This window comes from Aulostomus chinensis, chromosome 20 (assembly GCF_037954235.1).
Source record: "Aulostomus chinensis isolate RoL2024-O1b breed Wild chromosome 20, RoL_Achi_v1.0, whole genome shotgun sequence".
Classification (NCBI taxonomy): Eukaryota; Metazoa; Chordata; class Actinopteri; order Syngnathiformes; family Aulostomidae; genus Aulostomus; species Aulostomus chinensis.
In genome coordinates, this window is record NC_141339.1 from 23,950,607 (window position 1) to 23,975,320 (window position 24,714).

The 24,714-nt window shown below is 47.8% G+C and overlaps 1 protein-coding gene and 3 long non-coding RNA genes across 4 annotated transcripts; 3 read left to right on the forward strand and 1 right to left on the reverse strand.

Annotated features, from left to right (window-relative positions):
- Nucleotides 1-651: 651 nt before the first annotated feature.
- LOC147243372 (uncharacterized) lies at nucleotides 652-11,395 on the reverse strand. Its single transcript, XR_015110547.1, has 3 exons — nucleotides 11,187-11,395; nucleotides 6,540-6,674; nucleotides 652-849 (listed from the first exon to the last, which is right to left on the reverse strand). It is a non-coding gene; the product is annotated as an uncharacterized LOC147243372 (long non-coding RNA).
- pax1b (paired box 1b) lies at nucleotides 4,971-10,578 on the forward strand. Its single transcript, XM_086188979.1, has 4 exons — nucleotides 4,971-5,602; nucleotides 6,917-7,041; nucleotides 7,119-7,335; nucleotides 10,106-10,578. The coding sequence occupies exons 1-4, from the start codon at nucleotides 5,152-5,154 to the stop codon at nucleotides 10,168-10,170; spliced, it is 858 nt and encodes a 285-aa protein (XP_086045105.1). The 5' UTR covers nucleotides 4,971-5,151; the 3' UTR covers nucleotides 10,171-10,578.
- On the forward strand, nucleotides 10,590-19,429 carry LOC147243374 (uncharacterized). The gene is made up of 3 exons (XR_015110549.1): nucleotides 10,590-11,459; nucleotides 17,914-18,500; nucleotides 18,625-19,429. It is a non-coding gene; the product is annotated as an uncharacterized LOC147243374 (long non-coding RNA).
- Nucleotides 19,430-20,217: 788 nt separating this feature from the next.
- On the forward strand, nucleotides 20,218-24,563 carry LOC147243375 (uncharacterized). Its single transcript, XR_015110548.1, has 5 exons — nucleotides 20,218-20,287; nucleotides 21,276-21,854; nucleotides 21,991-22,024; nucleotides 22,150-22,660; nucleotides 23,594-24,563. It is a non-coding gene; the product is annotated as an uncharacterized LOC147243375 (long non-coding RNA).
- The last annotated feature ends 151 nt before the right edge of the window (nucleotides 24,564-24,714 follow it).

Consider the following 24,714-nt stretch of genomic DNA (forward strand, 5'->3'; position numbering starts at 1 on the left):
ATGTGACCAGATGTGAGCATGTGACCAGAGGTGATCATGTGACCAGAGGTGATCATGTGACCAGATGTGCTCACGTGACCAGATGTGATCATGTAACCAGAGGTGATCACGTGACCAGATGTGATCACGTGACCAGATTTGATCACGTGACCAGATGTGATCACGTGACCAGATTTGATCATGTGACCAGATGTGATCATGTAACCAGAGGTGATCACGTGACCAGAGGTGATCACGTAACCAGAGGTGATCACGTGACCAGATGTGCTCACGTGACCAGATGTGATCATGTAACCAGAGGTGATCACGTGACCAGATGTGATCACGTGACCAGATTTGATCACGTGACCAGATGTGATCACGTGACCAGATGTGATCACGTGACCAGAGGTGATCACTTGACCACAGGTGAGCATGTGACCAGAGGTGATCATGTAACCAGATGTGCTCACGTGACCAGATGTGATCACGTGACCAGAGGTGATCACGTGACCAGAGGTGATCACTTGACCACATCTGGTCACGTGACCAGATGTGGTCATGTCATAGTGAGATAAGGAGGTCAGGACATGACCTTTTTTGCAGGTTTTTTAAAACTTTATTTCCAGCTGATCAGAACAGAACCAATGAGCGTCATTTTTCCATCTAAACTGAGACGTTGAAGCAGCAAAACAAGAGAACAGAGAAAACAACACATGAACTTTCTCTGCTTCCACATTCATCTGTTGTTTTTTTAATCTGGTGTCATCATCACCATGAGCTCATCAAAGGTCAAGGGTCAGCCAGGTACCTCTCAGCTGGACTCAGGTCCGTGTTTCCAGGAGCAGCGTCTCTTCTACCTGCTGGAGCCTTCGACACAATCAGAACAAAAAACAAGAACTGAATTTACTTTGATGAAAACCAATCAGTTCAATCAATCACTCGCTTCTCAATCTACCGTCACTAATCAATATTTTGGACGGTGACAGAAATGACAGGACGAGAACAAACGTCATCATCCTCGTCCTCAGACGCCTCAACCCTGAGCTTCGCCTGCCCCCTGCCGGCGCACGGGGGAACTGCAGCCCAGCTCCTCAACAGTTTCATTCAACTTCTAGTAGAAGTATCAAGAAGTAAACCTTCAGGTTGAAGTAGTTTTTGGTGTTTTTATATGAAGCATGTACTGCGTGTTTTTGGTGTTATTGGTGTGAGCTATGCTGTGATAATTAATCTGCTCTGATAATTTGATTCTTTATTTTCAGACTAATCGAGCATCACGTGACATCAACCCCCATTTGTTACCTGAGCCTAATTCTTTATATTTGATACATTATTTTGTTTGTGTTGATCTGAAAAAATTCTACATTTTAACTTTTGCTGGGTAAAAACTCTAAACTCTTAATTACAGATAATGACCTCGTTATCTTTTCTTTCTAATATGAATATTTACATTGATTTATTCCAGGGGCGGCGTGGCTCAGAGGTAGCGAGGCCATCCAGACATCGAAGGGTCGCTGGTCCGATCCCCACTTCCCCCGGTGACCATGTCCAAGTGTCCTTGAGCAAGACACTGAACCCCTGACTGCTGCTGATGGCCCTGAGACGGACTGGTGACCCGCACAGGGTGAACCCCGCCTCTCACCCAATGAGCTAGGATAGGCTCCACCCCCATGACGCTTGATGGATAAGAGGTAGAAAATGGATGGATGATGAGCGGGACTCTGGCCTGTCGTCTTTCCTTTGAGTGAAAGAGTGATTTATGTAAAGTGGCCACCAGGAGGCGCCGTGGTGTCAGGAACCAGCTCGTGCGTGTTGAACCTCATGTTCGTGTCCTAAAAGACGTCGCTTTGTGATGAACAGAAATGTGTTTAAACGTTTTCTACAAGGAAAAGTGAATTAAAACAAAAGTTAGATGCAAATACAAGAAAATTTCAATGGATAAACAAAGAGAAGAAAACTTGAAATGCAGGTTTTTGTTTGTGTTTTTTAAATGGAGCCATTTGTGATGTCACACAATAGAATATTCAGTCGGATTTGTCACAAAGTGATTCCTGATGATTCATCAATCAATCAATTAATGTTCCCCCTCATGGCTTGTTCACGCCGCTAGTGCCTGTTGTCCCGAGGCCCCGCCCACTTGCCAGCGCCAGGTCCGGGGGCCACTGAGGCGGTTGTGACCTGAGATCTGAGTGTGAGCTGCCGAATTGCACGTTTGCTGGCTGAGCGGTTTGGAATCAGGCGTGACGGTCTGGTAGTCACATCTGCTGATGTATTGATTACTGTTTTGGAGGAAACCTCAGGGGTGAGTCACACGGGGTCAAAGGTCGCCCTCCCCCTCGGCTCTGGGCTCCTGCTGGTTCCACCGTGAGAGTGAAGATGGAGGCCAGGCGCCTGAGGCTGCTCAGGTGAAGGAGCAGGTTTGTCCTCATGATTGTGTGTGAAGTGTTTGGACGCCACTCAGAGGAGTGTACCTCAGCCTCACACTCTCCTACGACCCCTTCAGGAACCCTCGTTCATCCTGTGCTCGCCCCAAACGGTCCTCCCGCTCCACAAACAGGAAATGATGTGACGTCCACCCAGAGGAGGAGAAGAAGAAGATTGAGGGAGCTGCTGCAGTTGGAGCGTTGCATGGGCGAGCGGCGAGACGGCGAGGACCACAGCTGATGGGTGAGGCGACGCTAACTTTTACAGACAGCAGCTGAAGGCAGCGCAGCGGGAGAAGATCCCCTAGAGATCTGAGATGTTTGGGGCGAGTTTCAGCTGCAGGGACGAGAAAGAAAGATGCTTTTGTTCCAAATCGGTCGATTTAAACAACTTTGTCACCTGCTCACAGGTGAAGGTGAGGCTCTGACAGCAGCAGGCGGGTCTCTCTCCTGCTGCTGGGAAACGAGCGAGTCAGTCAGGCAAAGTAGAGACGAGATCAGGCTTCGCTCTAATCTACACGACAAGCGTGGCGCCTGAAGCTGTTCAGGCACATTTTGCTGCTCTGGATTTAAAATCTGTTTATGATAGAGTTTTTATTGAATCAGCAGACTTCTCCTTCTTCTTCTTCTTCTTCTTCTTCTTCTTCTTCTTCTTCTTCTTCTTCTTCTTCTCCTTCTTCTTCTTCTTCTCCTTCTTCTTCTTCTTCTTCTCCTTCTTTCAGCCTCAGTTACGAGGGAACAACCATAATTCTGTGATTTATGAGCCTTGCCGACGTTTCGGAAACAAATGAAAATGTTGCCTCCTCAAATCCAACAGGTTTAACTCGGTTTTATGAGGATCAGCTGGCAGCTCGAGGTCCTGCTGCTGTCAGCAGCAAACAGCCATAATTAACCAAACTGTCATTAACTCAACAATCATTAACTAAACAACCTTTAACTAAACAATCATTAACTAAACAATCATTAACTAAACAACCTTTAACTAAACAATCATTAACTAAACAATCATTAACTAAACAACCTTTAACTTAATCATTAACTAAACAACCTTTAACTAAACAACCTTTAACTAAACAATCATTAACTAAACAACCTTTAACTAAACAATCATTAACTAAACAATCTTTAACTGAACAATCATTAACTAAACAACCTTTAACTAAACAACCTTTAACTAAACAATCATTAACTAAACAATCATTAACTAAACAACCTTTAACTAAACAACCTTTAACTAAACAATCATTAACTTAACAATCTTTAACTGAACAATCATTAACTAAACAACCTTTAACTAAACAATCATTAACTAAACAATCATTAACTAAACAACCTTTAACTAAACAATCATTAACTAAACAATCATTAACTAAACAACCTTTAACTTAATCATTAACTAAACAACCTTTAACTAAACAACCTTTAACTAAACAATCATTAACTAAACAACCTTTAACTAAACAACCTTTAACTAAACAATCATTAACTAAACAACCTTTAACTAAACAATCATTAACTAAACAACCTTTAACTAAACAACCTTTAACTAAACAATCATTAACTAAACAATCATTAACTAAACAACCTTTAACTAAACAATCATTAACTAAACAACCTTTAACTAAACAACCTTTAACTAAACAATCATTAACTAAACAATCTTTAACTAAACAATCTTTAACTGAACAATCATTAACTAAACAACCTTTAACTAAACAATCATTAACTAAACAATCATTAACTAAACAATCTTTAACTAAACAACCTTTAACTAAACAATCATTAACTAAACAATCTTTAACTGAACAACCTTTAACTAAACAACCTTTAACTAAACAATCATTAACTAAACAATCATTAACTAAACAATCATTAACTAAACAACCTTTAACTGGAGGGACTAAACCAGTCAGGACAGACTACTGTCAGGTCTCCTGCTCCTCTGAACCTGCAGCTCAGTTTAGACGATCGTCCTCTTCTAGTTTGATGTTCAGAGTGGAAACTTTGAATGAACTTGTTTTTATAGAAGTCATCAAATCTAACAGGTATCAGCTCAACTCACCATCACCACCATCACCATCATCACCATCACCATCATCATCATCACCATCATCATCATCACCATCATCATCATCACCATCACCATCACCACCATCACCATCTTCATCACCATCACCATCACGATCTTCATCATCACCATCACAATCACCATCATCACCATCATCATCACCATCATCATCATCACCATCATCATCATCACCATCATCATCATCACCATCATCACCTGTCTGATTTATCTTTTCTTTCATTTATTTTATTTTTCACCAGCTTCCGGTGCCGCGGGTCAACGAGCCTCCGCGGTCCCTTTGATCCTCTGATTGTCCCGAGTTCATTGCGCGCTGTTAGTCTGTGACGTCATCGCTTCTGTTCCGTGTCGCGGCTCTACCGGAGGGTTGCTGGGTCTCACTTCTCCCGCATTACGTTCGTTTGTTCGTTCGTTTGTTTGTTTCTCTCTAAACGTGGAACCAAAAGTAGACAATTAAAGTCACGTGACGAGTGCCTGTAAATGTGAATCTTATGTGTTTTTTAAAAGTGATTTTTTTTCTCTCTCTCTCTTTCTGTCCCGGTTCCTCCCGGTCGTTCAGAGCAGAGCTACGGGGAGCTGAACCAGCTCGGCGGGCTGTTCGTCAACGGCCGGCCGCTGCCCACCCCGGTGCGCCTGCGGATCGTGGAGTTGGCGCAGCGCGGCATGCGGCCCTGCGACATCAGCCGCCAGCTGCGGGTCTCCCACGGCTGCGTGTCCAAGATCCTGGCCCGGTACCACGACACCGGCTCCATCCTGCCCGGGACTATTGGCGGCAGCAAGCCCCGGGTCACTACCCCCGCCGTGGTCCGGAGCATCCAGGAGTACAAGCAGGGGGACCCGGGGATCTTCGCCTGGGAGATTCGGGACCGGCTGCTGTCGGACGGCGTGTGTGACAAATACAACGTGCCGTCGGTCAGCTCCATCAGCCGGATCCTCCGGAACAAAGCCGGGGCCGGTTCCCAGCCGGGGCCGTGTGAGAGCAGCAGGCCGGCCCAGCAGCTGCCCTACGGACACGTTTACCCGCACTGCTCCTACACGGAGCCCCGGACCGGAGCCGGCCTGCCCCGGAGCTGGCACAACCTCCTGGGCATCCGAGCCTTCATGGACCCGGCGGGTTGGTGCTGACATGAACCGAAAACCCAAACTTTTACCTCATAAAAAGTTCTCCGAATTAGGACGAGCCTTCGAACCGGTACCTCCCAGAACCCTCGAACTGAATCTGTTAAAAGAGGACCCTGAAAACCGAATTTCCCTATAAAAAATATATAAAATGATACATTTGTAATTTTAACAAAGATAAGAACCGTAAAGTGAAGAATCTTCTGTTTTCAGAAACGTTATAAAAGAAGTTCTCACACCAATGAAGAAGAGGAAGATCAGAAAATAAAATTACTGACGCGATATTTTATGAAAATGTTCCGTTTGAATTTACAGATGACGCTGATCTAAGAGAGGCAACCAGTTTTAAACATGATAAATGTAGGAATTCACACTGCACGTCTTACTCAGGCAGCATATCAGAGAGCAAAATTCAAATTAAAAATTTTAAGCAAGTACACATACATTTACACAGTATATATGTATGTGTATATAGTATACATATGTTTATTAATGTATGTTTAATGTATGTATAGATGTAGTGAGAGTATATATGTATAAATAAATCATGTAAACATGTACAATATATATTTAATATATGCACACATATATAAAATATGTGTGCATACACATAAAACAAAGCTTGTCAACATTTGCGTTAACAACATACTTAAACAGACATAATGTGATAATTAACATGTAATTAGCTCGTAATAAATCAGGGCCGTTAATTCATGATCTTGGATCACAAGATAAGAACTTCATTGTTGAAATCATGAGATAATTAACATTTTTTAACAGTATAATGACATCAGCCTCTGTATGTTGGAGTTACGAACACGGGAAGAAAAAAACGCACATTTTTAACTGTTAATCAAGCAGGTTGGTCTGGTGTGACAGGTGTGACAGGTGTGACAGGTGTGACAGGTGTGACAGGTGTCTCATAAACACACAGATAGCAAGTCGTTGCTGGTCAGGGGGTTCCTGCTGTTTCCAGCTCTTCAGCTGGAACTCTGCTCCATGGCAGGAACGTCTGGGTCGGAGCGTCAGGATCGACCAGCGAGGGGCAGAATCAAGGCCTTCGTGACCTGCAGGACGCACGTGAATTCATCAGAAGCCATGGACTCGTTCAGCAAACCATTGGGTCCTCAAACGTCTAGTCCTGTTCTGTCTTTCTTGTTATTAAACGATGTTGTCATGTGACATGAATCTTTGCGCTCAGCTTTGACGTGAACTTGTTTTCCCGGACGCGGCATTTCTCCCACGCTGTTACGATGAGCCTCCATTTTTAGATGCTAAACTGTTTTATTTGGTGATTTTGTTTTTCCAGCTTTGTCTGGTTCTGATGGACATCCAGCCAAACTGGAGGACTGGACCAGCATGACCAGTCGACCGTTTCCACCTGGGATCAACATTGCGAACAAAACCAACGAGCCGGACCTCAAATACTCACAGGTCCAATAACTCTCCTCAGCTCCGCGGGGCCGCTGGCGCCTGGCGGCTCACCCACTGCTGTGTTTGTTTCTCTTCAGTCTCCGTCCAGTCGTCCTGGTTACGTCTCGGCATCCTCCTACGCGCCACCGAGTCAGTACAGCATCTACGGGGGTGCAGCGGCTGGCTACGTCACCCACGCCCCCCCCTGGCAGCCTCAGTCCCCTGGTCTGACCCCCGGTCTGGCTCGGCCCGGCCCAGCAGCACCACCTCAGGCTCCGAACCTCCAAACATCTTTTAAAGTTTCACAGCGAGAAGGTGAGCTAGATTCCAACCCTCGTGGACCAGGTTCTCCAGAGGGTTTGGAGGATTTAAACCCTGATCCGAGACCTGGGACTGTGTAATCCCAACCATCCGTACACGCGCTGAGACGTAGACGAAGCCGCCGTGAACTAGTGGACAGAAATCCTGCACCTCAGCCTCAGAACGACCCGGGTCTGTTGGTGTGAGCGTCAGGCTACAGCAGCTACGACACTGAAGTTCCTCCTTTTCCTTCTTTAGTACGTCTGAAAACTTAGCAGCCCTTAAATGTGAGGTACTACTACTACTACCACTAGGTACTGCTACCTCTTGAGTACTTTAAGTATTCTTGCAGTACGCTGGAAGTACCTCATCTGCCCCTCTGACTCCAATCCAGAATGATATCACACTTTTCACATACGTGTCAGTTTCTCCTAAAGGAATCATTTCTGGTTTCACCCAGAAACGTCTCCCCTTTCAAATATCAGTTTGTTTTTATCCTCGTCTGGTCGTCGCTCGTCGCTTTGTTAGCTTCTGTGTCGGCTACAGACCCACGAGGCTGCATGGAGCTTTGGAGTCGGAGGACTGTGGGGTCTTGCTCTGCTGTGGCGGGAACAGAAACAGAGGTCTACATCCTCTCACAGCTCAGCGCTGACAATCACAGATGACTTTTGTTTGTCTTGGACGAGGAAACTGAGGGGAAAGTTGATTTTGTACCCTGCCTGAAAATTACAAATCTAGGAAACTGTCCTTTAAAAAGCCACAGAACCTACATCCTGTGTTTTACGATTTTGAAACACACACACATTCGAGGGGCTTTATTTTCTCCAGAACCACTAAAGTGTGTGTTTTTCAGAGGCAGGGTTGTTGAGATGAAAATGGTCCCAAATTATACAGAAGGAACTGAGAGTGATAGGAAACATTTTGTCTGTCCGTGGTCGTATCGCATTTGCTTCGCTAACGGTGACGCGCCTGCAAGTGTTTCCTGACTGTCCAGAAGATTGAGGAGGGAAAACCACAGAATATCAGATGAAGAAAAATCATTTAATCAATATGTCAAACGAAGGGAATTTTAATGGATGATGATTGTTTTACGAGATGTTTGAATGAAGACAAAGTGTTGACGATTGGGGACTTTGCAAACGTCTGATGTGCAGCTGCATTTTTAACTGGAAATAATAACTCAGAAACATTGTTTTCAGAGACACAACCACTTTTAGGAAGTCTCTTATTGTCCGTCATCGCCACAGCAGGACATGCTAGAGACCCAGGCTAGTTAGCTCAGCACAATGACTGGTAGTGAGTGGGAAGTGTTAGCGTAGCTCCGTCTCTGCCTGCATTAATGTCAGGAGGGTTGTGTGTAACCTTGGTGATGAATACCAGTTTAACATGAGGAGACGTTGTAGTGGTAGAATCAGACACGTAGCCGGAACTACTTTCCTGACTGGGAGCAGTGATTTGACGCAGCACCTCCAAAGCTCCACTGGAACTTGGGTCAACAGAACCAAAGGTTTGTTGAGGACTAGAAGAGCGACTGCTGCTACTGATGATGATGAGGAGGAGGAGGGTTCCTGCTGGACACACCAGCATCCTGGACCTGAGCTCGCTGATGCTAACACTTCCACCCACTACCAGTCATTGGGCTAAGCTAACTAGCCTGGACCTGAGCTAGCTGATGCTAACACTTCCCACTCACTACCCAACACTGTGCTTAGCTAACTAGCCTAGACCTGAGCTAGCTGATGCTAACACTTCTCACCCCCTACCAGCCATTGGGCTAAGCTAACCAGCATCCTGGACCTGAGCTAGCTGATGCTAACAATTCCCACCCACTACCCAGCACTGTGCTTAGCTAACTTGCCTAGACCTGAGCTAGCTGATGCTAACACTTCCAACCCACTACCATCCATTGGGCTAAGCTAACTAGCCTGGACCTGAGCTAGCTGATGCTAACACTTCTCACCCACTCCCAGCCACTGGGCTAAGCTAACCAGCATCCTGGACCTGAGCTAGCTGATGCTAACATTTCCACCCACTACCCAACACTGTGTTTAGCTAACTTGCCTAGACCTGAGCTAGCTGATGCTAACACTTCCCACTCACTACCCAACACTGTGCTTAGCTAACTAGCCTAGACCTGAGCTAGCTGATGCTAACACTTCCAACCCACTACCAGCCATTGGGCTGAGCTAACTAGCTTGGACCTGAGCTAGCTGATGCTAACACTTCTCACCCCCTACCAGTCATTGTGCTAAGCTAACTAGCCTGGGTCTCAGCTCCCTAGAGGAGGGGCTCTGTCGTCTGGTCTGTTTTGGAAGAAGATGGACAGTAAGAGACTTTCCCTCCAAGTTGACGTGCTCCTCTACGGTTTTTCTATTTTTCCAGCCCTGTGGTCTCCAAAAAAAAAATGATCCAAATGTCAAAAAATGTTTCTGACCATTTTTATCAACTCTCAAGTGGTCGGACTCTGTTTGATTTGCACAGAATCTGAGTAATAAATCATTTCAAGCCAAAAACTACCGCATCAACGTAGGAGACACGAGGGCTCAGGGGAGCGACCATCACATGCTTGCATCATCATGAGCTCAGCAGCTCCAACAGACGCCAAACTGAAACAAACGTCTGTTGCTGTTGGTTTGCTCAGTGCGGGGCTGCTGCTGGCCTGACCAGGAGCTGCACTTCTGTAGAAATAAAAACTCCGATTGATCCTTCTTAACATCCAGTGTCACTTGGGAGTTTGATGCCCACATTTTGAAATTCAGGGATTTTTTTGTTCTTCTTCCTGCAGAGGAAAGGAGGAGCGTCCTGAACAAACATCACCATACGGCTCACAGGTTGTTTACAGCCTCGTGACGACGTCTGAGACGAGGGGGAGGTCAAAGACGGCCAGGATTCTTCCAGGGCACGAAGTGACTCTTACTGAACTGAAGAAGTGAAAGAGAGAAACTCTGATCGTCAGGATCACGGAGCAGAAATCACCTGAACGCATCACTCCAGTGCTTCTTTAGAAAAGCAGCACCGACTCAGTTTTATCATTTTTGTGTCGTCGGATCAAAACTTTTTGCTCCACACGTTTTGTCAAAGCGTTTGGAAAAGAACATCCAAATGACTGCAACAGTTTTCTGTATAAATGTGTTGGCTCAGCCGCCATTTTCTGAGTGTGTTTGACGAAGACGGTGATTAAATACGACGGCACGAAGAGTCTTGACTCAGAGGAACGTTGACCAGTTTAGGGGGGAAACATGAATGTGTGACACCTGAATAAAGACAGCAATTTCTCTAAAACCGTATGGAGGTGTGTGTGGTCCGAGTCGGCGCCGTGTCACCTGATCAGGTGGCTTCACGCCCCATCGACCTGCTCTGGGTTGAATTGAGCAGGACTACTTTGATCGTTCCTAACTACATGATTGAGGTTCTGGCAGCTCTTTAGTAGCCAGGACTCCGACACACACATGAACACAAACATTCGCCCTCGCCATTGTTCTACAAGACGCTGACTGATAAAAAGTGGAACATGTCGGGCTGGCCTGAGCCGCGTCTCCTCTACTGGTACTAGTTTGAACAGTGAGTCGCTCCAGTCGTGAGCTGAACAGCTCAGTGAACGAATCTTCTGGATGAACTGATTCTAGAACTGCCCGTCACCACCTTAGAATCATTCTGAAACAGGTCCCTCAGTGTCCTGGCGGGCTGAGGCTGATCTGGGCCCTCGGGCCTCGCGAGTGTCTGCGTGAGAGCGGCCTCCGGCCCAGAGGGCGGCGGTAGTGAGCAGCCTCGCGCTCTCCAGGTGTTTCGCTGCCGTTGACGGTTGATCAGCAGCTGATGCGCATTAGTTTCAAGTCTGGAACAATTAGTCAAATCATGTCACTGACCTGAAGATTGATCAGATATTTTGATTCGTTTTGTCTGGAAACTTCGTGTTGACCAGCCGTGACGGGGAGGCTCGGAATGACGGTCAGAGGTGATTCATCGACGACATTTTGGACGGAATATTTTCTGTTGGAGGAACTTGGACCCCAGGAGCGGTGACAGCCGTGAATTCTGAGCTGTCAATCACGTGGCCTGCAGCTGAAGCTCCTGACCTGCTTTCATCGTCAAGGCTGCAGGAAGTGGAGGAGGTTCTCCACTTTTACAGTTGAATGGAGGTGAGGGATCTGTTCCCCGAGGCCCTGAAGCTATCACGCTTTTAGCATAAACTGAAAAAAGGAGTAACTTTGCAAAGGAAAGTTTAATTCGCTTTGCTGACGGTTTCAAAATAAGAGCACATACTTCCTCTTCACTGGCCCGTGGACCGGGGGACCACGTCCAGCTCTAGATGGAGGAGGACAAACCACCATCACCCACACCTGATCTATTTGATGACTTTTTACAGAGATATGCTAACACTTCCCATTCACTACCAGTCATTATGCTAAGCTAACTAGCGGGGCTCGACAGCAGAGAGAAGGGTCTCTGATGAGCAATAAGAGACTTTACCAGAAAATTTACATTTTCTGAGTAGCACTCAAATCCACAAAAATAGAACAGTGGTTTGTTTTTTTTAGACATCTAATGTGGAGGAGGTTCTAGCAGGAGAACGCTGTTGCTGACTGTGACGTGTCTCCTGATGAATCTCTCAACCTTTCACCCACATCTCCTGTCTGGACCACACTGGTCACAGCCAAATGTTTCTCAGCTGAGAGAGGAAGACGGGCCGGGGAGGAGCTGATCGATGTTCCCAAACAAAATAGAGGAAAAAGGGTTGAAGGGCTCGTTGAGGGTTGCTCAGAGCGAACCTGCTGACGTGTTTAACAGCAGGTGAAGGAGCTGATCGTCGCTCAGTTCCAACTGAACCACCGGCTCCACGCTAGTTTTCAAACTAATCCCTTATGGTTCCGTTCCATGTTGTTGCTAATTGCCATTAGCGTAGCAAGCTAGCTGCGTGTGGCCTGCTCCTAATCCCGCCCACTGACCTCTAATTGGTCCGTTTTTCTGTTGACTGTCTTGGTGTCAAACCCGTTTGAATCCCTGTGGACTCTGAGATGTGAACCAGGGTCACAGTTGGAAAAAAGGAGTGTAAAGTTGTGGTGAGCGTTTAGCTTGGAGGACGTCCACATACAAGTGTTGGCGGTATAATTTATTCATTCGGGGCGTGCCGGTTTCCAGTCATTAATGACCGGAGGAGCAGTGATACTTTGATGAATACTTCTACACCAGATCTGTGTCGGCCCCCCGGGGAGCCGTATAATTCATTTTCTGTATGGACGCTGTTGCACAGTCTTGGATGGACATGAAACTCCTCTGGTAGAGTCATAAGAAGAACGATGAGGAACTGCGTTCTTCACTAATAAGTCAAAAGCAGCGGACGGACCGAGCGCCGCTGCGGTCAGCGAGGGAGCGTGTCTGAAAGATGTCAGCTCAGAGGAGAAGAGCGTGACGCTACCAAGGGATCACGCGTTGTAGAGGCCGTTGCTTTGCCAGCACTTTGGCTTTGTTTTATTTTGTCATGAGACTTTTGAGTCTTTCATTTCTGCCCTGGGGCCTCGGACACCGGGACGAAGCCGTCCCTCTTCACTGAGAGTGAACTGGTCTCAGGTGGAAAATGTCCTTGAGAAGTCCTGCCAAGGTGAAACAGCATCTGGCTCTGTCGGAGAGAACGAACAACACTTCACATTCAGAGATTTTGATGTGTGGATGCAAATGGAAATGTAAAGTTTTTCAGAAATAAAAATGTGTGATGCATTTGGACGGAAACCCGACGAAGCCCAGAAGGAGATCGTTCCTGAGCAGAATCAGTCCTTCCCCGTGGTGTTGATGCATCGTTCCACGTTCTGATGGTTCAGTGTCCGTCGCATCACATCCTACTGGAGGCGCAGAACAAACAGCCGCTGAGGTCGTTTGGAGGACTTCAGTCAGCTTCGATGAAACCACCTTTATTTTGAGACTTTGGTCAGGAAGAGCCAGAGTGGAGCGCAAGGTCATAAATCAGCCACCTTCAACCAAACATCAGCGCCGGCCCTTGAGACGGATTCATCTGCGGACATCTTTCTTCATTTATTGAACACATTGCAGTGGGGAGGCGTGCAGTGGAGGAGTGGGGGCGGACCACCCACCCTGCCGCTGCTGGAACTGGGTCCGCTGGGAGAGCTGAGCGTCCCCAGGCCGCTCATATCCAGCTTGTTAAACTCATGAAGCAGGAGGAGGAGAGTGCGTCTGCTAGAACCGTTGGCTCCGCAAGAACTGAAGAAGAAAAGGGTTAAAACTTAGAGCTCGAATCAAACAAGCATCTTATTGCATGTTTTCATAAACTATTTAAGTTACAGCGTGTTGGTCCAGTCCCAAAACTGTGACTTTAAGGCCGGGCAGCGGAGGGTCATAAATCTCCTCTAGGATGAGTTACTGCAGCTCAGGGACGCTCTGGTGTTTTGGACGGGGGGCTGGCATGTGAAAACGGCCAAGATAATCACGCCATTGCTCATGGAAAATTTCTAACCACGCAAAGAAATGGTCCCTCCGAGTATTTCCTCAGCCACGTGACGGCAGCTTGAATTCCTGAGAGAAGAAAACATTTTTTTTAGTGTGTGTGTTGGAGACGAAAGGTTGCAATCTGGAGCAAAACGCACCCAAAGAACCGGCGTCCGCTCACTTTGAGAGGTTCAGACGACAACAGGTTCAGCTGGAAAGAAGCACTGACGGCTCCTCAGCGTGTCACCGGTAGAGAACTTCAGCCTGTTTACATGACATCACACAGCGTGGCGGATCACTCCGCTGACATGGAAGTCATGAAAAATAAAAACTCCCAAAGCTGAAATGTTGGGAGTAAATTGTCAATCAAATCAATCCTGGCGGAAGATGTGATTCTCAGTCGGAGTCTAGACTTCAATGGATGATACTGATACTAGATCAATACTGATCCTAGTATCAGTATCAGTATTGATTCTAGTATCAATACTGATACTAGGATCAGGATCATTACTGATACTAGGATCAATACTGATACTAGGATCAGTATTGATACTAGGATCAATACTGATACTAGGATCAGTATTGATCCTAGGATCAGTATCGATACTGATCCTAGGATCAATACTAGGATACTGATCCTAGGATCAATACTAGGATACTGATCCTAGGATCAATACTAGGATACTGATCCTAGGATCAATACTAGGATACTGATCCTAGGATCAATACTAGGATACTGATCCTAGGATCAATACTAGGATACTGATCCTAGGATCAATACTAGGATACTGATCCTAGTATTGGTACTGCACAGACAGCACAAGGTGCTGCGCTGGTTGCCGACCCGGTGAGCCAGAGGCTGTCAGACAGCACAGATCGTTTTGTAGCGGTGGTCGTTGCTCAGACTTCTACGAGGGCGTCCCCCAAGGACCGATCTTAGCTCCTATTTCATTCTCTGTATTTGTCACATCCACCTGACCTGTGGATGAAACTACTTCAAGCCATGCTGACGTGGGTTCAGGGGATCTCAGCAGAAACACGAGGTTGCTGTGTTCCATCCGTCCATCCGGGGGCGGTGGCGGAGGTTTCAGCTCCAGCAGGGAACCCAGACTTCTCCATCCCTGGCCACATGGCCCAGCTCTGACTGGGGGATCATGAGACGTTCCCAGGCACGTCCAGCTGGGAGAGGCAGACCCAGGACCAGGTGGAGGGACGATATCTCCACGCTGGCCTGGGAACGCCTCAGAATCCCCCAGCTGGAGCTACTCAGTGTAGCCAGGGCAGGAGAAGTCTGGGTTCCCCGCTGGAGCTGCTGCCTCCAGGTGGGCGGGAGAACGGAGGGATGAACCCACCGGACCAAAGGGGGCTGGTGTGACGGGGTCTTACTGGTATGGTTAGTAACAGTTAAGTTAGACCAGCACAGGGTTACACGTGCTGATTCAGCGGGATTATAACAAGTGGCAGGTCATTACAGCTGGTTGTATCAGCCCTGTGAGTGGGGAGTTCAGGGACAGATATGAGGGAGTGGGATTTCTCACTTCTCTGTTGTCTGCGGTCCTCTCGGTTACTCCCACCACAGACTCTGATGGTCAGCGCCTGACGTTGGAGTCCAGAGGTGCGGTTTCAGGCCTCCGAGACCTGGCGGCGTGTCCTGAAGCTCAGATCAAAGATGGCGGGGGTGCGTTGGTGCACACCGCAGACAGACGTAATGGCACACACGGGGGGAACTGACGTCATGACTTCACGGGGGAACGACGGCGATGGAGTCAGGTTTTGTCCCAAAAACAATACCGAGGCTCCGAGAGCGCCGTCGACCAGGGCGCCGCACCAACGAATGTTAGGACTGTGGAAGCCTGGAGCTTCCCTCCGATCTGGAACCAGAAATTATTTGAAGAATTCTTCACAAATGTCTGAAAAAATAAGATGTTTGTTGTGCCATTTTTCGGTTTATTAATTTCTCTGGAATTTTGGAGTCGGGATTATCTGATACGCTGTTAGCGGCTCGTCAGTTTGGTCGTTGTTTTTTTTTTTCCCCAAACACAAAATCACCTGATTTATTTGTTAAGATTTCACTCGGCTGCTGCTTCAGTTCTTTATCTTTGGATTGTGGCTTGGAAAAGCTCTTCCAAGGAAAAGCCACATGGAATTTGAATCGTCATGTACAAATGAGAAGAAAATGTATTTGTACTACATTTATTATATTTGTAGACACAAAGAAAAATATGAGAGTCTAAAAACAAACTCAGCCTCTGTGGATTGTCTGAGTAACGTGATGGATGCCTGCTGATCACAAGGGCAACATAAGAGGAGCCTCACTTTGAGGATTAGTAGCAGTTTGCTGCCACCTAGTGGCCACAAATAAACTGGCATGTGCTGTTTACCAAAGTGGGAACATGTCAGGTGTCCCAGTTTCAAAACCCCACTGGATTTACTCTAGTTGATGGGAGTCCAGTCAGAAAGGACATGACACAGACACTCGATGCCGTCCATCCAGGACTCTCCTTGTGGCGTCTTAAGGCAGCGCAACTTCTTAGCGGTACATTTTATTTTTCTATAATGTCTCTGTAGAATAGAATAAAAGTAGATACTGGGCCATGAACAGCAGTGGAACCGTTTTATGTGAAAATCAGATATAAACTCATGAACTTTGAAAATTCTCTCATGCGTGTGAAACCAGACGCCACGCAGCTGTGGCACCGCTTCTGTCCACCGCTGCTTCCAGCTGGGATTTTTCTACGATTTGATTGCAGTGACTGGATCACAATGATGCAGAATCAAGTGCGTCATAGAACCGAACGGAGCCGCCAGCGTATTCATTCTTTGACCCATCTGGCCACGAAAGTACAAGCCAACCATCTTTAAAATGCTGGTTTTCTTAATGGAGTGAGGCTTGGATCTCCCTCCCCCTCAGTCTTCCCTGCACACTTCCTTCCTCATCTGCATCCTTTGTGCTGTCACCAGCTCCACGATCAGCTGCACGATCAACACAAACACTAACAATTAGGAATAGAAATGAGAGCGGCGGTTCGGCAGGGCTCTCATTTCTATGAGAGATTATATTTCTGTTTCTGTGGATGCAGCAGGGGGCAAAGGCTGACCAAAGCACGGGGCTCGGATTTTCCAGGATTGCACACGAAAAAGCAACGAGCAAGATCTGATTTCTACGTGTCAGGCAGCAGAAATCTCCCAAACTGTTTCTCAAAATGTTCCCTGCTCATGTTTCAACTCCCTGGTGAGGATAAAGGATGTGACATCACGTCTGCGTACCACCATGCCACATGAGACATGTTCAAAACTGTCATGTTTGATTTCATCGTGCTAAACTTTGGGACCTCCAATCAAACTTGCATGGACAAACAATTGAAAAGTAAAAAGCACAAATAGCCTGAATAAACATTCGCCCGTGAATTCAGAACTGCAGTGTGAGCTGAAAATTCTGGGTTGGTGTTGGTCCAGAACCACGCAGAGTCTCGTCACAAGTATCTGGGTCTCAGACCCACAAAGGCAGCGCCACCCACGGTATGTTGTCTTTGGCGTCCGAGCGTGTCGAGGGTGCGATGCATGCTCTTTCCCTCTGGTGCTGTTTAATATACGGACTCCAAAGCTCACAGATGCAGGCACCAAGTGTGGTTCTGGACCCAGAAGCGGCCAGCTGAACAAACCCATTTGTCTTGCGCCGACCTTCGCGGACCTACGGAGGTTTGTTTTTCACTCCACGTCAGCCTTTGTGTTTGTTTCAGCTCGGGCAGCTTCAGCTCGTGATGATCCAACGTCCCAATGAGAGTCAGTGAAAACCAGGAGGGAGATGTTCTGGGATGCTGTCCGTCCCACAAACAGCAACGGCTCCATCGACACTTCTGCCTCGTCTGTCAAATCAAAGCGTCTCCAGTCATTGAAGCTCTAGAACCTCAGTTATGAAGCTCATCTAGACTTCTTAAAGGTTGTCTGACGGATCGATTGCTGAAAAGGAAACTTCATTTACCCACAGCGAGTAGAGAACGGCGAAGTCTACGCCGTTGGCACATAGAGACGGTGTGTCATAGCGCCGCCGCCAGAGAAGGGAGATGGGAGGGCTTTAGATTACAGTGCTGTGATGAGGTGTAGTCAAACAGGAAGTTAGCATGTCAGGGATGATGTGTGTTTGTAGTCCAACAGAAAGTGGTCATCTCCTGGTTCCTCCACCAACAGGAAGTGGTCATCTCCTGGTTCCTCCACCAGCAGGAAGTGGTCATCTCCTGGTTCCTCCACCAACAGGAAGTGCTCATCTCCAGATTCCTCCCCCAGCAGCCAATAGGATCGCTCCATGTGATTGTGGTGATTGAACCAGTAAATCAGCTCTGGTGAACAAAAGTTGATGATCTTCCAGGTTCAGTTCATCAAGATCATCTTCACTAATGAACCCTCTGATGATGCTGGAAGCCTGGATGCTACGCTAGCAGTGCTAAGCTAACGTTAGCCTATGAAGGAGCTACACCAGGGTCACATGACTTCAAGGTCACCACCACTGAGCTTCAGGCTTCTTGTGTTTCCCCTGATGACCTTTAATGACCTGCAGCACCTGTAGGCCCCTTCAGGCTCTTGTTCGGGACCCAGGTTTCTAAGTCTCTCCACCACTTTTCTTTCCTGATGATCTGTGTGGAGGAAGAAGGAGGGAAATGTTTAATTGGTCTAAAGTCCAGTTTGTAGGACCATCAGGCTCTTGAACCTGAGTTGTGGATGTTGAAGATTTCCAGGGAATTCAGGTGAACATTCTGCCACTGATGTCACCTGCATTATATTTAGTTTTGCACATACGGTCATGCCGGCTTATCGTGGTGCGTCGAGCTGAGACAGACGGCTTTACAGAAGCTTTTCTCTCTCTGGCAGGAAACGACTCCCTGGCTTTTCAACGTTAAGACTCGATTTGGAAGTAGGACGCAGCAGCTGGTCGTCACAACGATGCATTACTTCTCAGCGTTATCGACTTAACGGGATTTTTCCTCCCAGATTCTCATTTGGAGGGAAGACGGCGGTGTGGCGCTGCTGAATGCAGAATGAGACGGGAGGAAGGCTACCGCTACTCTAATCTCGACACTTGCACTTTGTCTTTCCTGCAGGCAGCAACATGAAAACTGCAGGAAAATAATCAAACAGCTTTGAGAGGAAAAGTCTGTCAGAGGCAACATGCAGATATTGTGGCAAAAACATGATTGTTGCCGACTGTGTCACTCCATCTGTTCTCCTGCTCAGTCACATTTGGATTGTGGTCCGCGTGTGTTCAGTTCTGCGTCCAATGTAAAGCAGAACTCGTTCCAGCTGACTGTGTTTCTTTCAAAAACAATGCTACTGTTCTTATGAGTGTGATTTGGTGTTTTTGCCTCTGTTTTTACAGAAATGTTATTGATTGTTCATAGAAAAGTCTCTTATTGTCCATCGTCCCCAGAGACGAACAGCACAACACCTCAGGGGACTGAGACTGCAGTAATGTCAGGAGGGTTGTGTGTAACCTTGGTGATGAACACCAGTTTAACATGAGGAGACGTTGTAGTGGGAGAACCAGACCCGTAGCCGGAACTACTTTCCTGACTGGGAGCAGTGATTTGACGCAGCACCTCCAAAGCTCCACTGGAACTTGGGTCAACAGAACCAAAGGTTTTTGAGGACTAGAAGAGCGACTGCTGCTACTGATGATGATGAGGAGGAGGAGGATTCCTGCTGGACACACCAGCATCCTGGACCTGAGCTAGCTGATGCTAACACTTCCCACCACTACCAGCTATTGGGCTAAGCTAACTAGCCTGGACCTGAGCTAGCTGATGCTAGCACTTCCTACCCACTACCAGCCATTGGGCTAAGCTAACTAGCCTGGACCTGAGCTAGCTGATGCTAACACTTCCCACCCACTACCAGCTATTGGGCTAAGCTAACTAGCCTGGACCTGAGCTAGCTGATGCTAGCACTTCCTACCCACTACCAGCCATTGGGCTAAGCTAACTAGCCTGGACCTGAGCTAGCTGATACTAACACTTCCCACCCACTACCAGCCATTGGGCTAACCTAACTAGCCTGGAACTGAGCTAGCTGATGCTAATACTTCCCACCCACTACCAGCCATTTGGCTAAGCTAACTAGCCTGGACCTGAGCTAGCTGATGCTAACACTTCCCACCCACTACCAGACATTGGGCTAAGCTAACTAACATCCTGGACCTGAGCTAGCTGATGCTAACACTACCTACCCACTACCAGCCATTGGGCTAAGCTAAGCATTCAACCATGCTGCTTCAAACCTCAAGACTTTCATCTCAGAAAAATGGCTGACAACGATCCTTCCCTCCAGAACACCCAGAGGTGTGGTTTTAATAACAATTGAGATATTCTGTTCTATTCTATTCTGTTTTACTGGTGATGAGGTTGTGTTTCTGAGCTCTGGCCTGTAGATGGCGCCGTCTGCTCAGTCTCCCTCTCTCTCTCCCTGTAGGCGTCTGAGCAGGAAGGTGAAGGGCTCCTCTGCTTCTCCTCACTCTTCCTCACTCACCTCAGCTGTTCAGGTCAAGTCATGATCAGTAACAGATGATTGAAGACTGAAGAATTTCTTGCAATTCAACTGTCAGAAATGATGAGGGGACGCCAGAGAGAGGTTCAGGGTGTTGATGGTGATGGTGGTGATGATGGTGATGGTGGTGGTGGTGATGGTGATGGTGATGGTGGTGGTGATGATGGTGGTGATGATGGTGATGGTGGTGGTGGTGATGGTGATGGTGATGGTGGTGGTGATGATGGTGGTGATGATGGTGATGGTGGTGATGATGGTGATGATGGTGATGGTGATGGTGATGGTGGTGGTGATGATGGTGGTGGTGATGGTGGTGGTGATGGTGATGGTGGTGGTGATGATGGTGGTGGTGATGGTGATGATGATGGTGGTGATGGTGGTGATGGTGATGATGGTGGTGGTGATGATGGTGATGGTGATGATGGTGGTGGTGATGGTGATGATGGTGGTGATGATGGTGATGGTGGTGGTGGTGATGGTGGTGGTGGTGATGATGGTGATGGTGGTGATGATGGTGATGATGGTGGTGGTGATGATGGTGGTGGTGATGGTGACATTAGTCATAAACTAACTAGAGTATTTATTTTTCAACTCAGAGGAAACAACAGAAACAGGGTGGAGACGCTTCTCAGTCCTCATTTCAATGTAAAGAGAAAAAATAAAACAAATGTGATTTAAAAAAAAACGAATGAAGAAATGGTGCGAAAACGAATAAACAGAAGAACAAAAGTGATGAATAAATAGAAGAGATGAAAATACTGCGCACGTGAATATTAATACCTGAACAAATACAGTGTAGTAACCAGCTATACAATGAAAAGAATGATCTATTATTTGTGGTAGTAGCAGTAGTAGTAGCAGTAGTGTATATGTACCCAGTGAGTACTCACTTTAGTGTAAAATAGCTGATTTTTTGTAATTGAACCAAAGAAACTATCAGATACCATAAAAATACAAATTCTGGTATTTTAATTTCCCTGCAGCCTCCGCAACAAAGCAGCGTGATGAAGTAAATCAGGCGTGACTGCAACACTGGAGGAAAGGAAAGACCTGAGGCGGGAATTCTCCTGCCGCTCCCGCTCAGGAGCGCCCGGCCCTCAGCAGCTCATGAATGACAACCAGCTTCCTGCATGGCGAGCGGTGGCGGTGGCGGCGGTCACAGCTCAGCCCGCCAGCCTGTGTTTGGACCAGCAGCGTTTAGCGCGCGTGCATACAGACGAGCTGTCAGCAGCCGCGCGGATCCTGCAGGAACTCGTCTGATGAGCCTTCAGAGCAGACGAGGACGAGTCGCATCCGTCCTCCAGATGAGAGTGAACAGTTCACCCTCGCCGAGCGTCTCCCTCTTCACGCGTTCCCACGTGTCGTCTTTGATGTGGACCTCTGTCTGCTCAGTGTCAACACAAAGACCTGTTTGTCTGTCACTCACCAGCTTTTCCAGTCGCCAGTAGAGGCGAGTCAAGGTGGTGAGGAGGCCAAGAAGCATGTTGAGTTCTAAGTACCGTCTCCTGGCTGTCGTAGCTACGACCACGGAGAAGGAGGAAGTCATGTGACATCAATAAAAGGTGAGAAAAATCTGTATACGGAGGTGGAGGCAGCGGCGGATGGCTGGCAGGGAGGCGACTCCGGCCCAGGAGCTCCACGCCCACGTCGCCGCCGTTTCTCACAGATTTAACAGAATATTTTGACGTTTGTTGACAGGAAGTGGGTCGCTACAGATCTCATGATGTCAGAGGTGAGCGCTGTCATCCCGCAACCCTGTTTCCACGTTCCAAATTTCATTCATAGTCGTTTTCCATAAATGTTTCACTTTTATTCCATGCATCGAGTGTGAGTTTCTTTCCTTCCCTGATGTCAAAGGTGGAGGTGAACCGTGGCGTCCCAGCGGCAGGACGCCTTTGAACCACAGAAACCTAAAAGAAAACCGGCTTCATGTTTGATAAACAGCAGTTTTCATTCATGCCGATGCACAATGACGCTCTCTGAAGGTGAAAGGAGCTTAAGCGTCAATGTGGCTGCCTTTCAGACCTCCGGCCCGGCCACCCAGAGAGCTCCGGATCGCAGGGGTGGGGATAGAAATCGGCGGGGCAACGGTCAACGACGGCTAAACGTCAGAGTTATTGGCTTAAGAAGCGTCTTCATTCTCCCATATCTGAAGTGTGAGAACGCCATCGGAGGACTGGGTCGTGCTCAGCTCCTGTGGAAGTGAACTGGCGGCGCCACGTGCAGCGCTTAACTGAGCCGGCCCCTACCCAAAGAAAACAAGCCGGAGCGAGTCACCTGACAGGACAGTCCCTCCGAGAAAAGCCTTTAAAAGACATGAGACCAGTTAGATGAAGTGTTGGCCACGCAGACCCGCCTCAACAAAAAGGTAGCGGCTGAGACGGCGCCTTGATTCATGGGAACGCCATGGCTCTGCCTTTGTGGCCGCTCCTCCACTGAGCAAATACTCCAAACTGTTCATTCCCCGCCGGCCTTTTCTCTCCTGCAGCACATTGTTTGAGTCCCTGCGTTTCATTCAGGCTGGGGGGGTCGGGGGGGGGGGGGTGCTCTCCGAGCCGCTGAGCAAACAGAGCCGAAAGGATCCTGCCATCTTTGCTCTGTTCCCAGGAGAACTTGCTCCAAGATGTTGAGCTGAGCTGTGAATTTGATGTCAGAAAGCTGAATTAATTGCTTGAAAGCGGCGGGGCGGGCCGGCGTCACCGGCGGCGCCCGGGATGTTTCATCTGAGATTATTAAAGCTTTCTCACTACACAAGGTGGGCAAATACCAGCAGCCACTCTGCTTTCAGGCTTCAGTTCTGCTTCAGAATCGCCCCAACAAACCCGAGGAAGTGAAAGGAAATGTGAGGGTGCATTTCTGGGGATTATGGGCGAAGATTATTTCATTTTTCGTCTTTTCTCCTGGTAAACTGAACATCCAGCACTTGTGTTGCCACTAATGCCACCCTCGCACTCGCTGCTCAGCCCCTGCTTGGCTTCACTTCACTGCTGGTTGAGGACTTGTTGGTGAACGCCTTGTAAAGGTGGTTTTTCACGCGCAGGGCGACACCAACGCTTGCTAGTTGAGTGCTCGGTGCCACCGCCTCAGCGTCAGCTGGTCCCCACCCCGCTGGCCCACCTGCAGCCTGCTAGCTTGCTGTTCTTGTTAGTGGGGAACTTGCGTGATTGTGGCCTCACTGCAGCGGCGGTCGCCATGCGTCGTGAGCAAAAGCGTCTGACGGGTTTATCTCGTATTGTTGTTCAGGTGTGAACTTTCGACCAGCGCAATGGCGAGCAGCTGATGAGTGAATGTTCATTTTCAGGTGAACTTTCCCTTCAATGAGCCTCCTGATGAACGCCGGCTGCAGCTCTGATGTTTGTCTCTAATGAGTGACACCTGAGCAGGTGAGGTGTGGACCCTCATCCTGTCTGAACGGTTCATCAACAACTGGCTGACGCCTGGAAGCCCCTGGAAACCCGTCCAGGGTCACGGGGCTGCTGCTGTCAGTGTTCTGGTGTGGTGCTGCTCGGCCCGCCTCCACCGGCTTCCAGCGCCATCACAGGTGCAAACTCCACAACTCTGCAATGCATCATGGGATCTGAGTCTCTGCAGGATCAACCGGGTCACTCCCAGACCAGGACCAGAGCGGGGGACTGGGGGACCTCAGCCAAACCAGACTAAGAGAACCACCATGTTAAACTGGTTTGAAGTCTCAGCTGGGGAACCGCCCCCACCGAGGGACGGCTCACCTCTCCTCGCTGCTTCACGTTCTTTAAGAAAAATGGTTGGACGACAAATGATTCACCCGTAACTGATGGGGACGTGTGTCCCCTCCTCCTGATGACATCACCCACCAGTGTCTGGCTGAAACAGCTGGACACACCTGGGATGGACCGACACGCGCCGGCGCTTCCTGCGTGGAATTCATGATGAAACCAAAACTCAAATGTGAGTAAATGTTGGCGCGGTTTACTCTCAGGACCTCTTAGAAGCTCAGGAGCGTCACGCCTGCGTTTGAGCTCTCCGACCACGTGACCTCATCACCAGCCCCCCCCCCCCATCATCAAGTGGAAATCATGACGTTCGTTTTACTGCATGAACACAAGTTATTAATTCCAGCATCTGAAGAATTAAAACTCAATTCTAACTTCCCTTTGTTTTAGTAATCATTGCTTTTTTTATGTCAAACTTTCGAAGGAACAACTCTCGTGTTCGTTTGCACGGGATTCATTCAAACCGCCGATGACGTCACCGTCCCGGTGAGGATGGCGGTGAGCTGAGCGGCTCATTCAAACGTGACCTCATCGTTTTCACATTGTGACACCTTTTTCTGATTTTAAAATATTTTTTAATTGTTGTTTCTGGTGTTTTCTGATTGTTCTGTTTGGATCCAAATCTTCTTCTAATCAAAAATCAAACTGTGTCAATGTTGATAGTCCTTCT

Bases quoted from the DNA above. Each gene is read 5' to 3' on its own strand.
- pax1b (XM_086188979.1), top strand. From the start codon at position 5,152: ATGCGGCCCTGCGACATCAGCCGCCAGCTGCGGGTCTCCCACGGCTGC. The intron at 5,603-6,916 runs GTTGGTGCTGAC...TTGTTTTTCCAG, and splicing joins AGCCTTCATGGACCCGGCGG to CTTTGTCTGGTTCTGATGGA. The intron at 7,336-10,105 runs GTGAGCTAGATT...TTCTTCCTGCAG, and splicing joins TAAAGTTTCACAGCGAGAAG to AGGAAAGGAGGAGCGTCCTG.